The sequence below is a fragment of the Balearica regulorum genome, chromosome 1, assembly GCF_011004875.1.
Source record: "Balearica regulorum gibbericeps isolate bBalReg1 chromosome 1, bBalReg1.pri, whole genome shotgun sequence".
NCBI lineage: Eukaryota > Metazoa > Chordata > Aves > Gruiformes > Gruidae > Balearica > Balearica regulorum.
The window spans coordinates 67,396,482-67,411,191 of record NC_046184.1 but is presented as its reverse complement, the minus strand read 5'-3'; the positions used below and the strand labels follow the sequence as shown (position 1 = coordinate 67,411,191).

Sequence of the window (14,710 nt, the reverse complement as noted above, 5' to 3'; positions counted from 1 at the left end):
GCCCACTGGGGTTGTCCCCATCCCCAGTGCCATCACAGTCCCCGGGACACCCCCCCAGCTGTGGGGGATCCTCTGCAGGGCAGAACCCCGGGATCTGAGGGAGATTGGCTGCTGCTGCTGGTTCCTTGTGGCAGTGTCTGCTCCTGGGATGCCAAGTGCCAAATTGCACAAGCCCAAAGTGTTCTGTGACCCTTGGGAAGCTTCTGGCCCTCACCACCAGCAGCATCTGCCCTGGCAAGGCAACGTGATCTTTCTTCCTTTGCAGTTTTTCCCCCTGCTTCTTCTTCCCACTGAGTTCATGGCAGACCTGTGTGAAATGTTAACAAACTGCTGGTTTTTTCACTAGCATGTCTGCTGCCTTTCCCTCTGCTAATTATTATAGCAGTGCCTCTTCTAGGGCAAGCTGACAGATGGCTGGGGTTTTATCTTTGAACAAGCTATTTAATAAGGGCTCCCGCTTTTCCCCTGCACATTTCTTTCCTGGCTGCTTGTCCTGAGCTGCGGGATGTGTTGTCCTTTTCACTGGGGATGCCAGAAGATGTGAGCTCAGGCTGAAGGCCAAGGTCAAATCCCAGGGGATGGGGTTTTTTCTTTCTCTTTAGAAAGGGAAGATAATTCTGCCTGGGTTCATGTGGCCCTTACTGAGCAATGCTCTCCCTCCATACAAAAAGACATGATGGAGAACCAGTCCTCACAGGGAGGTGAGAAGGGCTGTGTCAAATGCTGGGTCCTACGAGGCAGATCCTAAGTGCGCAGAAAGCCGATGTAAGTGCTGAAACCAGCACGCTGCCTGCTCACGCCAGCTGAAATCCTGCTCACAGGGTCTAACCTGTGCTCTAGCTCACGCTGCCATCAGCTGCATGGCTTTGCTGTGTCCCACTGGGTGCAAAGGAGGTAATTCCTTCTATAGGCAGAGTGTCACAAGCTGTGACTGGGAAACAGGGAGAGCTAATGGTGGCAGGGATCGGGTTGCCAGTAAGTGGAGCTGCCTTGGATGCACCACGGAGCCACGTTGGGACATCTGCTGATGCTGGTTGATGACTATGGGTCTGCCCAGGCCATCGTACTTGAAAACCACATGGCTGGAGTCTGAGATGAAATCTCAGAAGGCCACAATGGCTGGGATCTTGTCCTTACTGGGGCAGAAGCAGCTCTTCAGTGCTGGAGAGCTGAGGGGGGCGGGTGGCTCATGCAGCCAGCATATAGGCACAGGAAGGGCTTGCTGCACCCTCCTGCCCTGGTGTGCCCGATGGATGCACCAGGTTTTGGCAGCTTTTTCTTGCCTTTCACTCACATAGTTACAACAGTTGTAACATCAGCTGTCCCAGGTCGCTCCTATTCCTGCCAAGGCTGCTTGTCCTGGCGGGGATAAAGCCCTGCTCGTACCATCCCAGAAGGGCTGGTGTCCAGCTAGCTGCTGTCAGAGCCTGGCTGGCAACCCCCGGCCCGCACTGTGCCCTGCCTGCCTGTGCCAGGCTTAGCTGTTTTGGGCCTAGCCGGAGCCAGCACAGAGATGTCTGCTCGCAATATATGGATTTGTGTTTTCTTACAGGGAACACATCGTCCTCCTTCTCCTGTGCTGCCCAAATATTTTGCTCCAAGGTTTTTTGTGAAATATAATGAATAACTTGTTTCAAAGAGGCGGTGAGGGGAGAAAGGGGGAAGTGCTTCCCCCTGTCGCAGGCAGTGGTGGGGGTGTGCGGAGGCAGTCGTGGCCATGGGGCTGCGGCGGGGTCGTACCAGCAGTGAGACGGTGGCCGTGGGAGGAGTGAGCATCCCTGCACCGTCAGGATGCACATCGCGTGGAGGAGCATCGGGGCACCCGCCGCTGCTGCCAGCGCAGAGCCCTGTAAGGCTGGTTGCTTTTTCAGCGCATGTCACCCTGGACTGAGCCAGTGTTTTCCAGTGAAAATGGCATGGGGCGGCAATGGGAGGACATGGGCAGCTTTAGCACCCTGCAAGTGGACACCAGTTTGCAGCAGGGTGGGAGGAGGCTGCCTCTCTGATTTAGTATTAGGAAATTCATGAAAGTAGCAAAGAAGGGCCACCAGCTCAGGGAAGTCCTGCGTGTGTAGCTGGGCGAGTGGAGCAGAGGGGCAGTTTCTCCGCTTGCTTGCACTGTGTGAGTCCTGTTTGATCAGCAAGTTGATGAAGAGTCAGCATGAGGCTTCTGCACATTTGAGATGAAGAGCTGAAAGGTACTGAAAAGTCAAGCCTTCCATAATCACAGGGAGTAGGAAGGTATATGTGGAATATCAGGATGGGCATATTTTACTTAAAAGGTTTTTGCTGCTACAACCTTGGCCCTACAGTCCTGTGGAGGAAGATCCTTCCCTATCCCCTTCTACTCCCTGGGTTTTGGGGTTTTTTTTAATGACCTTAATATGGTTTGGGACACCCTACCCTTCATGAGGAGGAAGGCTTAGGAAGATAGGACTCTTGTTTTCAAGAAGTCACTGATGTCTGTGTCATACGGTCAGACCCCAAGGCTGGAGCATGGGTGTTGCATAAAATAAGATCCTACCCTACATGCTTGAGAGCAATCCCAGCCTGTGGATTGTATAGATTAAGGCAGAAAACAGCTCCTCAGCCAGCTTTTAACCTCAGTTACACTCATTAGCTGCAGGAAAGATGTTCCAATATCGGCCAAGTGTGACAGAGCTCCTAAACTGGTTAAATCCCACAGCCCTACTCACCAGCCATCCTCATCCTTGAGGCACCTGCTTATTTTCATCCACCTTTCTTAGGTCAGGCTGGAGTATGGGCATGACTCCATGTTGCTAGACTCAGGATCTGGGCAGTGACTTTACAGAGGGACACCACTCCCTCAGCAGCTGGCGATGATGGAAAACCTGGATCTGTGGGGAATGGTCGTGACTGACTCTGTGATCAGCTGTTCCCCAGGCACCCCTGAGGCACCAGCACAACCTCTCCAGGGGCCCATCGTGTCCCACACGCAGCAGTGATGTTGCAGGCACCATCCGCTGGCTGCCCATGACATGGCAGCTTTGGGTTTGCGGTAACCTTTCTGCCACCACGCTGCTCCCCGAGGGCTCTGCTCTTCGCGTTGGCCTTGGGACGGGTATCTGACCCCGGGGACGACACCTGTGAAGCGGGAGACAGCGGGCTGTGTAGTGCTGAGTTCAGTGGCAAGTCTTCCGCATCTTGCTTGACAGGGGGTGGGTGGAACCCACTTACAGCAAAGCACTCGAGGGATGCGCTTAATTTAAAGTCCATCTTAAAAGTTTCAGAGGAAAATTGCATCTCAAAATTCTCTGTGGAAAACAGCGGCATATTTCGATCAACTCTGAACGCACCATATAGATGTTATTGCACATTATATATACTGTACAGATGTAACAGATGCAATGTGACAGTTGTGGTATATGCTTTTTTGACTGTAATCTCTTTGTACCAGCACTACCTATATGTGTCTACATAGTATCCATCCCAAAGGGACCTGCCATCTTCCAATTAGTAACAGTATCTGCACATCGGAGCAAGTTAGGAGTATTTCACATATAGACAATCTGGTTTTATTGCTTTCATCTTTACAGCCAGGTGTGTGATCTAAACATCAGGCAGAAACTTCTCCAATAATCTCCTGTTTCAAAACATCTCAGAAAATGGCTGTTTGGGATGGACTGATTTATAATATATCCGTGGCACACAAAAACATAAATGGAAGCCTCTGAATCCCTGGGAAATTTCCTGCTTGTGTCTCAGGGGGATTTCTGTTCTCCCAAGTGTTTCACCATGGGTCTGGGGGTCTAAGGGATTCTCTGAAGCCAACAAAGAACTTGCCACATATAGACAGGTGTTTTTAGCAGGTACAATCTGACCTCAGTGTCTTTTTGACTCAGCTGCAAAGCTGTAGGCTGCCTTCCCCCATCCATTGCAGAGGAGAGCTTGCTTTGTGTGCACTTGTTTGTCTCTGATCATCTCTCTCATTCCTGTATGGAACTTCACAAAGGTCAGTTTCATTAACCTTGGGGTTATGCTTTGAGTAAATATGCATGTATGTCTGATTTGCATGGGAAATATCATTTTCCTTATGTGTCTCCTATGCAAATGTTAACCAAGCCTGAGCCTACGTAGCTTGTGCGACGTGCTGCGATGGTAACTGCAGCCAGCACAGCTGTCCTGCTCAGGCAGTGCATGGCTGCGTATGCCCGATGGTTTTGTACAGCATGTTCAGTAGAGGTGCCCACATGTTATCTGCCACAGAGTCCTACACATTGGCAGATGGTGTGTGCGTTAACACACAGTATGTGCTGATGTCTCTGGCTGCATGAGTTTCTTTGCAGCCAGCTGGTGTCCAACACACGCATCGGCACATGTGGCTTGTGAAGTTGCTCTCCTTGCCGCAACGTGCACGTGCAGCAGCATGCGCTTTGCACGGGCGTGTGGGCCTCCTTCCCCAGAGGTGCAGAGCCACACAGACGTGAGCAGAAGGTTTGGGGCTGGCTCTGCTGCCTGCCAGCGAGATGGAAAGGAAGGAGTTGCAGCATGGAAGGGCTTTGCCTTCGCCCCAACCCCGTTTTCCTCTCTGCCTCACCGCAGGGGTGAATTTCACATCGAGTTGCCATCTCTTGGACAAGATTATTTCTTCCTGGTTTCCTCTGGATCGGATCCTCAGAGAGCCTGAGCCTTGAGCTAGCTCCTGCTGCATTCAATGAAAAATTAGGAGTAGCCACAGCGGGCTGCCCCTGAGGCCAGCCGGAGGCCAGGGTGCTCAGCACTCCTTGGGAGCACAGCCTTGGTGTGTCGCCCGCGCGCCTGCACACGCCGCTGGAGCCCAGGGACACGGGGGGGGGCTGAGGCAAAGACGACATTAGTGCACAAGTGACATATCTCAATATAATTTCTAAAACTCTATTAATTGAACAGATAAAATACCTCTGATCTATTTTTGTTATTTTGTTACAAAATATTAGCCATTTGGACTCTTTGCTAGGTGTGACCACACCACTTTTCCCAAAGGAAGCTTTTCTCGGTGATATTTACAGCAGGAAACAGGTACAGACAGACAGATGCTTTCAAAAGCCTACACACAGGTAACACTTCTCTTCTTAGGTTTTTTTAAAAAGACACATTCAGATGGGGTTGTGACTAGTGTTGAAGAGCTGGGTGACTTCAAAGCTGCTGTCCCAGGCATGGCTGTGAAAGAGCGGGCAGGACAAGGACAGCTGTAGCTCACAAAACACTGCCGGCAGTCCCTGGAGCCTACACTAGCACAGTGAGGCGGCTGATGGAGCAGGAGATGGGGGAGCTTGCTCAGCAACTCGCATTTCAAAGCAGAGACTCTGCCAAGCAGCAGCTTCCTTGATTTAGGGCTCAGATTTGTTTTGGAAACCTCACAAACACATGCAGATAGTTGCAGGTGGAGCCTTCTGAAAAACATGTAACAAAAGTCAAACTCTTACAGCTCAGAGGCCCTCAAATACTGCCAAATCTGGTGGTACTTTTTTGCGAAGAAGTCTGAGTATTGATGAAATTCTGGTTGTGGACCATACCCACACCTTTCAGCTACAGGGAGGAGAGAAAACATGAACAGTGGGATGCTTTGAAGGTCTTCTAGAAAGCATTAAACATTGCTACCACAGTGGCCCAGATTATGGCATTAAAAGTACTACAGTAGAGGACAAACACTGCATTAAACCCAAATTGTTTGCACTAAGCTTGATTCTTCTGTCACATTTTTCCATCCCTTTACTACTTGTGTAAAGAGATGAATTTCACTGGCCCTGCACCAGCATGAGTGAGAGAGAATCAGGATAGAACCTGACAGTTTGCGTAATGCAGCTCTGTAGACCTCGTAACACCTTGCTCTCTTCCACCTTCCAGCAGAGCCACCTTCTTGTTTTGCCACTGAGCACCCAACACTTACTGCAGAATGCTCTTTACTGGGTTTCTCTTTTCTTTCCCCCCCTCCTTTTTTAATACAGAAAAAGACATGAATTTGGCGGCAAAAAGCCACTGGTTCATTTGGGCTGATCTAATCTCTGCAGCAACTTCCTGCCTGATTCCACCACCTGAAAGATTGTGCTAGGTTCACGATCAGAATTGCTGCTGTCAAGAGCTGGCGATTTTTCTTTGGACTGGTTCCTCTGGGCGAGCTGTGGTACGCGTTTTGTCCTTCATTAGGTTGTCACTGACACGCTTCTTCTAGCCTGCACCCTGTGAATGATCAGTCTGTGTGCAAGGGTGTCTATTCACAGTACTACAGCTACACTGAGTCTGTACGTCTTGCTTGTGTGTGGGAGGGCTGTGGGAGCAGACAATACAGTAGATCAGATGAGGTGTAGACATGCTTTAAAGTGCTTGTCATCCTTCGAGACCAACCTTCAAAGGAAAAAAAATAATTGTATTTTGAAGTGAAGTCCGAAGGGCTCAGCTACACATTAGAATTTAGAGCAACCTGTTCCACGACAACCTGCACTAGAGTGGTTTGGTGCCTCTCCAGCTAAACCTGACAGAAGATGTTGTAGCCAGAAGGCTAGAAGACAACAAGGCTTACCTATGTTTGCTTCTCTGTCCAAAGCTCAAGGCCAGCAGTAGCCTTTGCAAGGTCAGGGAAATGGAGCCAACTCGCCCTGAGAGACTGCTGTGCCTCAGGTACCTTGGCACTTCAGTTAACTCACTTCCATCCTTCATCCAGCACGAAGAAGGGAGTCTCATGGAAGCTTCCTTATTTCCTCTTTACATTCTTGTAGTTCTCCCAATCAATTATTAAAGCAGCAAACCTCTCTTGTAGGGACTTCATAGACATTGTTATAAATATTTTATCTAAAAAAATTATTTCATCAAGTACCTTAAGGTTTTTGTTGTTGTCACTTCGTGTTAAATGTCAAGTAAAATCTAATTTATTTATTTTAACACACACAGAGACCTTCAGTGGCTCACTGCTCTCTGTGAAAAAAACAAACAAACAAGTACTGCCATTCCTCTCAGACAGTGAATTAACTGCTGAGAAGGGAGGGCAGTGCCAATGCCTCCTGGATACCACCCCCTTCACCGCAGCAGTGAGTAAAAATAAAATGGCAGCCACACGCTACATTGACTGGACAACGGCAGATGCCACATGTATGCCTTCCCAGGAAGCTATGGGCAGGTGGAATGAGATCCCGGCTGCCGTGAGGCGGCAGGGTGTCACCCTGGAGGGAGCCAGCAGCAGATCAGGCCAGCTGTGCCTCACAGCTGGCTGGAGGGTGCGGGGCTGAGCCCTCACTGGGGATGAGGACTTCTCCCCGGGGCCCAGCTTTGAGATGTGGAACATCCTCACTGCCCTGAGGGGCTGGCTAGAAGAAAGCTTCTCTGGTCTGGAGGGAGGCTGGGCTTCTATTCAGGGTTTTCCTACAATCTTTTCTGTCTTCTGCTTCCACAGTCCTCCCTGAGGCTGTGCCTGTTGGCTCCTGGTCAGTACATCTGCTATTGCGTATAAAAGTGGCGTCCTCATGCCCTGCTCCAGACAGCCAAGCAAATGACTTAGACCTGTTGGCACACCTGGGTACATGGGTCAGGCTCAGAAATAAGGGGACCTGGAAGTAAGCAGGCTCCTGCCCTGAAGGGCTTCACCCTGCCCCTGTCCGTTTCCCTAACACCAGCTGGGCTTATGCCCAGGTCAAATATGTGAACTCTTTCATTTGAACATTTCAGCAGAGCCAGCAGACTTCCAAAGAGCACTGAGGGGAGCCAGTCCCTGATGCACTGTGGTTTTTGTCACTGGCAATAGCCTCAGAGATGAGCATACTGGCATAATCCCTAAAGAAATTGCTATGTGGCTTTTACCCCACAAGGTAAAAAAGAGTTTTCTGCATCTGTCCTCACTGCCCCTCTTTCCCTGACATTTTGCACACCCTCACCCTGCCACCAACTCCTGCTGCTCCTCACCCAACAGCTGTGTCATTAGCTCATGTCTCAGCCTTGCATGGGAGGAAGAGCATTTCTTTCTTTCCCTCTTAAAATAAAATAAAAATAAAGGCCCTAAAAGGCATTCTGCCCTATTTTAAAATCCTAACGTTGATCTTCTTAAGCCTTGAAGGGAGATAGAGTGAGTGAGCAAGACCAAAGCCTTTGAGCTAATTAATACCTTCCCCTCCCTACTGCTCAAAGAGATTTTTTTCCCTAAAAATACATCCATAGCCCATTTTTAATGACGTCTTCCTTCACATCAATGTCCCCAATAAAGCAGAGGAGCTGAGCTGTCATCTCTATCTCAGGATCTTCCCCTCCCCTCACTTTGAAGCTGGGATAGAGAGGGAGAGACTAGAAGAGGCCCTGGAGTCTGGTATCTGGGCAGCTGCCCTATAGGAAGGGCTGACGGAGGCAAGAGTATAGCCAGGCAAGAGATACAGTTGGGACCTCACATGGGTGGTCTCCAAAAAAAGCCCCTTCCCTCTAACGCAGGAGGAAGAGCCCAAGTGAAGGGATCATCCACCCCAAAAGGTGAATGTAACACTTGGCTTTGCTTTCAGAATGCAAAAGAGCAGGTGGGCAGGAAACACAAAACCAGCTAGAAGGAGAACAGCAGAGGTGGGACTGTTTTATGCTAGAGAAAACAATCTTTATGTGTGTGTGTGTGTGTGCATGTATGCGTGTGTGTGTGTGTGTATTTGTGTGTATGTGTAGCGTGTGTGTGTTGAGGTGGGAGGGCACCTCTTGGTGCCATCTCTTTGGAAAAGTACTCATACATTCCAGGAAGATCCCTGGGCTTAATCCCTCCCTTCTGCTCCCTCAGAACTGCTTGGTGTTTCCTTTAGTAAGCATGCGCCATACATACACTACCATACAGGTATATTTACATGTGATGAGGTCTGCTAGGTCTCAGCAGAGGTCTCTGATACAATGCTCTAATATAACAACAGAAAGAGTTTTGGTGTTCAGAGTGAGGGCCGTCTTTGCGTTGTACTGCAGCTCAGGACAGTGTCTCCTCCTCTCGTGCTCTCTTTCACTCGTGCACTCCCTCGCTTGGAACCAGCTGCTGCAAGGCGATAGTATCTATCTGAAGAGCGATGAGGAGAAAGCATGGCGAGTGGCACAAGTTCTCAGCTCCAGCTTAGCAGGCAGCAGCAGTGGTGGCAGGGGGAACTCCACGCCTGGGAGTGCCCCCAGGTCGGTCCTTGGCATGGGTGAGTCCGTTTCTCTCCGAGGCTGGCGAAGTTTTGGGGTGGGTACAAACCTATGGCCAGGTAAATGCAAGGCAGGGAAGGAAGTCGAGGAGTAGCAAACGGAAGACACAGTGCCTATAAAGCAGCAGGTCATCAAGCCTCTCAGGAATAGGGCAGCAAAGTGCTACATGGGGACAGCACGAGCACAGGAACCAGCTGGGCTGGCAGGGTGTTAGGATGTGTGAGCATGTAGGTTGGCAGTTTCTATAGATGGTTCCTCACAATTAGCATCATCTTGAGGGGAGACAGGGTAAGAGTTAGGTCAGTCAGCTTTTTTTTTTTTTTTCTCTTTTCTTCTTCTTTTACTAAAAAATAAATCACAAACTAGATTTCTGTAGGCAGAAAGGGTCCCCAGGAGGTGGTGGAGAAAGGAAGCGGGGAAGTCTGTGCTGTTTTGGTGCTGGTGGTGTGGCTACACGAGGCTGCGTGAGCCACTGGAGTACCTGCGCCTCTGAAGCAGGGAGCTGGGGGGGCAATACTGGTGGGGGTGGTTGTAGGGAGGTGGTGGAGGCGGAAGGGGAGGCTGATGGACCAGCTTCATGGGGGTCCCAGGGAGCCCACCGCCCACACCGCGCCAGGGGGTGGAGGTGCAGGAGTCGGAGGTGACATAGCGTGTCAGAGTCTGGTTGAGGGCCGGCTCCATTCGAGCGAGGCACGGCTTGTCCAAGACAATGACTTTGACAATCTGCTGGCACTGTACAAGTGTCCCCGCTGAGGCGGGGTGTGAGGGCACCAGTGCTGTCTCCAGCCGCTCCCGTGGCATGTTAAGACGTGTGCTGGGCTGCATTCCACTCTCGGGCCCCAGGGCGGAGTTGTGCTGGTACGTTTGAAGCCTGTTGTGAATTGACACCTAGTTTAGAAACAGCCAAAGAAGCATTAAATGTTACAAGACTTTTCCCATCTGCTGCTACTGGCTGCCCTGAACCCCTGCCACCAGCCGGTTTCACATGCATTAAATCCTCCCCCCCCTCAAAAAACCAGAACAGGCACAACCCCCGGCTGCACGGCCCCCCCAAAGCCCCATCATCCCCATCTAGGCCTAAGTGCCCCTGTCCTTTCCATCATGTCAAAGGCGGCAGGGCCGGCGTTCCCAAATGCAGTGCACCTTTGATTATCCAAACGGCACAGGGAACGCAAGTCAGCTCTACAACTGGGGGCATCCGTGAATTCTCATGGTAATGAACAGACCTCTGTGGTCATGCCCTTGTCCCCACCAGCAAAGAGGAGAGGGGAACCAGACAGCAAGGTTTCAGATAATCGAGGTTGTACGTTTCAGCAAAATGACGGTAGCTGAATCTGAGATAGAGAGAGACAGAGAGACTCAAGCCTTTCCCAGCTCCCTGCCTTTCTGAGTAGGAAGGTACACCACATGACTGGCTAATCTGTTTACAAAGGAAAAAGCAGAAATCTGACATACTCTAGCAAAAGACAGCTCCCTCTGATCCATTTGATGGTTTGTCAGTGAAAGGAAATGATTTTCAAAAAAAGAAAAAAGAAAGAAAAAATGCCCGTCTAGCTCATACAATGATAAAAGAAATTCATGATGAAATGGCAGCAGATTAGATAATCTCAAAGAAATGGAAATGCTCCTCTGCTGGCAGAGTATTACTCGGGCAGCTGAAAGGGGGAAGGGAAGCAGGAGGTCATCAGGGTCCCCACAGAGAGATGCTGATAATGGAGTCAAACAAGGGAGCTCTCTGAGTCCAGTTTGAAAAGGAAGAGTTGGCCTGGACTGGAGGTCCCTAGGGGAGGAAGCACAGCAGGAAAATGGTGCTTCCCAAATGGTGGATGAAGTTACAGTTCCTCCTGGCAAGGACATGGGCCGATGGAGACCCCAAACCAGAGCAAAGCTGCCGGCTCAAAACAGAATGTCAGTCAAATAACAAACCCTGGGTAGGAAACAAGTGCTTGCAGATTGGCACTTCCAGCTAGGCAGGGGTGCAGATGGGACACTGGGGGTGCCCTGATGGCCTGGCATGTTGGGCAGCAGCGCCAGCAACTGGGAAGGAGAAGCTGTGGAGTGGCCAAGCTTCCAACCATGCTGGAACAAGGATGAGCTGTCTGTCCCTACTCAAGCATGGAGGTTGCTCAGACTCACTCACTCCACAGCAGGACATAATATCATGCCAATATTTATTGAAGCAGTGGAATATCCCATAGGAAAACCTGGTTGCTGGGCCATGAAGTGCTAATGACATTAGGATACATGGAAGCCATTCTTCACAAGGAAACACTCCTCCCAACAGGAATAGGAAATTGGCTGGGAGAGACACCTTCCCCAGGAAGGGGGTGTCTGCAGGGAAATGGGGAAAAGAAGCAGCACCCACTCCCCACAGAGAAGCTGAACTCTTCAAGTAAATATACTATATGACAACAGGGAAAAGAATTACCCTGGAAAGGGCAAATTCAGGACAACTGAGATATTCCAGACAGGGAGAGAGTAGGAAGTAGTAGGTAAGATTTTCAGCGTGAAGACTGCATTTTCCTGTTTCCTCACAGGCAGTGGGAGTATGGGTGTCTGTGAAGAAACAGGCAACCCACTGGATGCTAGACATCCCTGCAAAGACAAATGTACACAGGATAGCCAAGCTCCCTACCTAGGAAGGTGAAGCTCTAGGGAAAGTCTCTGGTATAAAAAGTCAGGCTTAATCCCCTTCAAGGGGGGATGGAGAGACAGAGCTGCAGAGATTGTGCAGGAAAGCTGGGCTGCGGGGAATTTGCATGTGATGCTGCATGGAGTTAGCATGTCAGGGAAGTCTTTAGTGGGGTTCTCAGTCTCCCCGTAAGCAGTGGGGTGGGTTAGTCTACAGCGTTTGGGAGCTTGGTCCATGAGGGATGTTACAGTTATAAAAACGGATTGAAAATGCTTTGAAGTTTAGTTTGGATTTGAAAGTTGTATTACCCGTCCTAGCAGTAACTTTTAATTGTATCTCTGGAAATTGGTAAAATTGTCAGTCTGGCTGGGGAGGCATTGATTAAAACCTGAGAAAAGAAACAACAGAGAATGTGAGAAGAGCTGAAGTGAGAGAGAATTACTTACCTCAGCTGCTCCGCACCCTACTTACCTCCACTGTGCTGTCCGAGACCTTCTCCCCCAAATCCTTCTTGCCTTGAAAATAAAGCAAAAGATCTCACTGATGAGGTCTGTGCCTCTAGTCAAGAGCTGGACCTCATACTGTGGACTGGAAAGCTAAAGGGAGAGGTACAAGGCCAAACAATGCTCTTGACTGTAAGAACAAATCCAGCCCCTCTTGCAATCTGAGAGCTGCTTAGTGGGGTAGAGGGAGGCTCCTTTGGGGTCCTACCCTTAGGTCCTGATCTCAGTGCCATTCTAGTGAGTTGGTAGCCACTCACCTCTGCACTTGATTTTTGCTGACACACAAGCCAAGGTGCGAATGGACACAAAGCCTTTGATACAAAGAGGCTGGTCCTAAGTGTTGGTGAAGAGGCTGGAGGAAGTTGACAGTGCAGTTACTGTGTTGCATCAGTTCAGGGAAGAAAAAGTGGGCCAGGTTCTCCAGCAGTTACCTATGCTCTATCAGTAACACCTGTTTGCTACATGTTACAGCTACAGAGCGGGTAATGAGACTTTAATGGCTTTTCTAGGGTATTTGAGGAAGGTATATGTTCTCATATTTCCACTATTTGCCTGAGGCTAAAGGATACAAACCCGAACATTTCTTTTTGCAGTTATTCTCACAGGAATCAATGAGAACACATTTGCAACGGCAGCACTGCTTGACCAAGAGAAGTTAGATGTCCTATTACCTGTTGGAGAGCCTTGCTTAGACTGCAGTTCCATCTGGGCTCCATTGGTCCTTAATGAAAGAGTCTTTGCCCCTTGCTGTTTCTCCAGCTCCCCTGCAAGACAGACATACAGAAGTGAATGAGGAGAGGGATGGAGGGAAGGACACCAGCATATTGAAAGAGCAATATAGGAAGTCAAGAAGGAGAATTAATGCAAGAAAATGACAAGAGAGAGTCAAGAAGGAAGGGAGAGAGGAACAGCCAAGAAAAAAACAGAAACTGGAGAGGACTTGACATGTGGAGGAACTTACATATCTCCACACAATCTTCTATGTATGACCTGCATTTACATAGAATAGGTTATTGCTGCACAGGAGGGGACCATTGATGCTGAACTACTTTGGCTCATCAGTTTATACATGGAAAGGCCATCAAAGGCCACATGGATATTTAATCTGTGTACGACAGGCCACAGAGTGACATAGTACATACTACTTGTCCCCTAGACATTCCTGGAGTGAAGGACAACTCTGCTAAGGCTACCAGATCTATCTTGTACTTCCCAGCTATCTACAGATCATATTTGCATAGTCAAAGGAGCATGGGATGGACAAGAGTCTTCTGGGTCTGACAGTCTAAGCTTCACTACTCCAGGCCACTGTATCATACACCCTGTTTCATAAACATCATAATTAGTTAAGTTCTTCCATTTTTCCTGCTGGTGGATGGTCACAGAGCCTGACTGCTTTTTCACCCTATTGATCAACACAAGAACAATCCTGTGCAGACTTCTGCTACTCATCCTGTTTTCCTCTGTTTCTGAAGAACCCATTTCCTTTACCCTTTCTCCCTTGTAGACACATGCAGTGTGATGGCATTGGAGCGTGAAGTGTATTAGAGTCTCTTACATTCAATTCGTATCTGCTCCAGCTCTGTCACTTCTGCTATTGACTCTTTCAGATCTTCCACAAACTTCTGCATTTCCTCAGCACCCAGAGCACAGAAGTGTAGTACCTGTTTCTTCTCTGAACCCGAAACTGGAGTCACCAGTGTGATGCCATGGGGATAATCTGTAAAGAAGATGTGTTAACAAAATAAAAAGGTGTTAGGCATTCTTGCTGGAGTAGTACCAAAGTACCTGCTTTGGTACCTCTGCAGGACAGAGAGTTTCCAAGGTGAGTCCAAAGGAATGGCACACCTCAAGTTTGTCACACTGCAAACTGTGGGAACCTGCAGCATTGCAGCCCTCCAAGGGATCAGAATGGCCAGGCTGCAGCAGCAAGGCAAGTGCCACCAGCACCACAGTGCTGCCAAAACCAGAAAACTCTAGCTCTTAGTTACACTTAGTGCAACATTGGCTCTGGGAACCTAAGCAACAGAGGTAGGACTGTAGAGCCCTTCTGAATCTGTGGAGGAGTAAACAGTATATATGAGGCCAACAACACTTTTCCTCCTGTGGGAGATGCAGCAGGAGAAGTTGGCTCCTGGAGTCAATGCCGGAACAGCCATTAACATCCACAGTGGCAGGACTTCTCCCCAGTCTTTGCTTCCATCAGCAGAGAACATGGCAGGGGTGTTAGCACAGCATGGGTGGGGAGCTCATTGTGCTGTGCAGAGAGAATGGTAAAGAGAAAGATGTGGGTTTGTAGGTCTCTGCTTAGTACTCCCCAGCAGGCAAAACACACAGGAATGTGAATGAAAAGACATGCCCAGAGAGTGAAAATATCACAACAAAAGGCCTTGTGTTTTAAAGATCAGGTTGGGTGCAGGGAGGTGGTGGCTGGAGACTCAGC

The 14,710-nt window shown here is 49.4% G+C and overlaps 1 protein-coding gene across 5 annotated transcripts in view; it reads right to left on the bottom strand.

Moving 5' to 3' along the window:
* Nucleotides 1–9,128: 9,128 nt before the first annotated feature.
* Nucleotides 9,129–14,710, bottom strand: part of IQSEC3 (IQ motif and Sec7 domain ArfGEF 3) — a 100,589-nt gene continuing 95,007 nt past the window's right edge. The window contains exons 11-15 of one of the 5 annotated variants that reach the window (XM_075756438.1): nt 13,826–13,987; nt 12,939–13,031; nt 12,236–12,279; nt 12,073–12,152; nt 9,129–10,020 (exon numbers count right to left, since the gene is read on the bottom strand). In XM_075756438.1, the coding sequence (XP_075612553.1) occupies nt 12,078–12,152; nt 12,236–12,279; nt 12,939–13,031; nt 13,826–13,987 (374 nt within the window). In that variant the 3' untranslated portion in view covers nt 9,129–10,020; nt 12,073–12,077. The remainder of the gene's footprint in view (nt 10,021–12,072; nt 12,153–12,235; nt 12,280–12,938; nt 13,032–13,825; nt 13,988–14,710) is intronic. The other 4 variants (XM_075756462.1, XM_075756446.1, XM_075756453.1 and 1 more) reach the window with 4 other exon arrangements.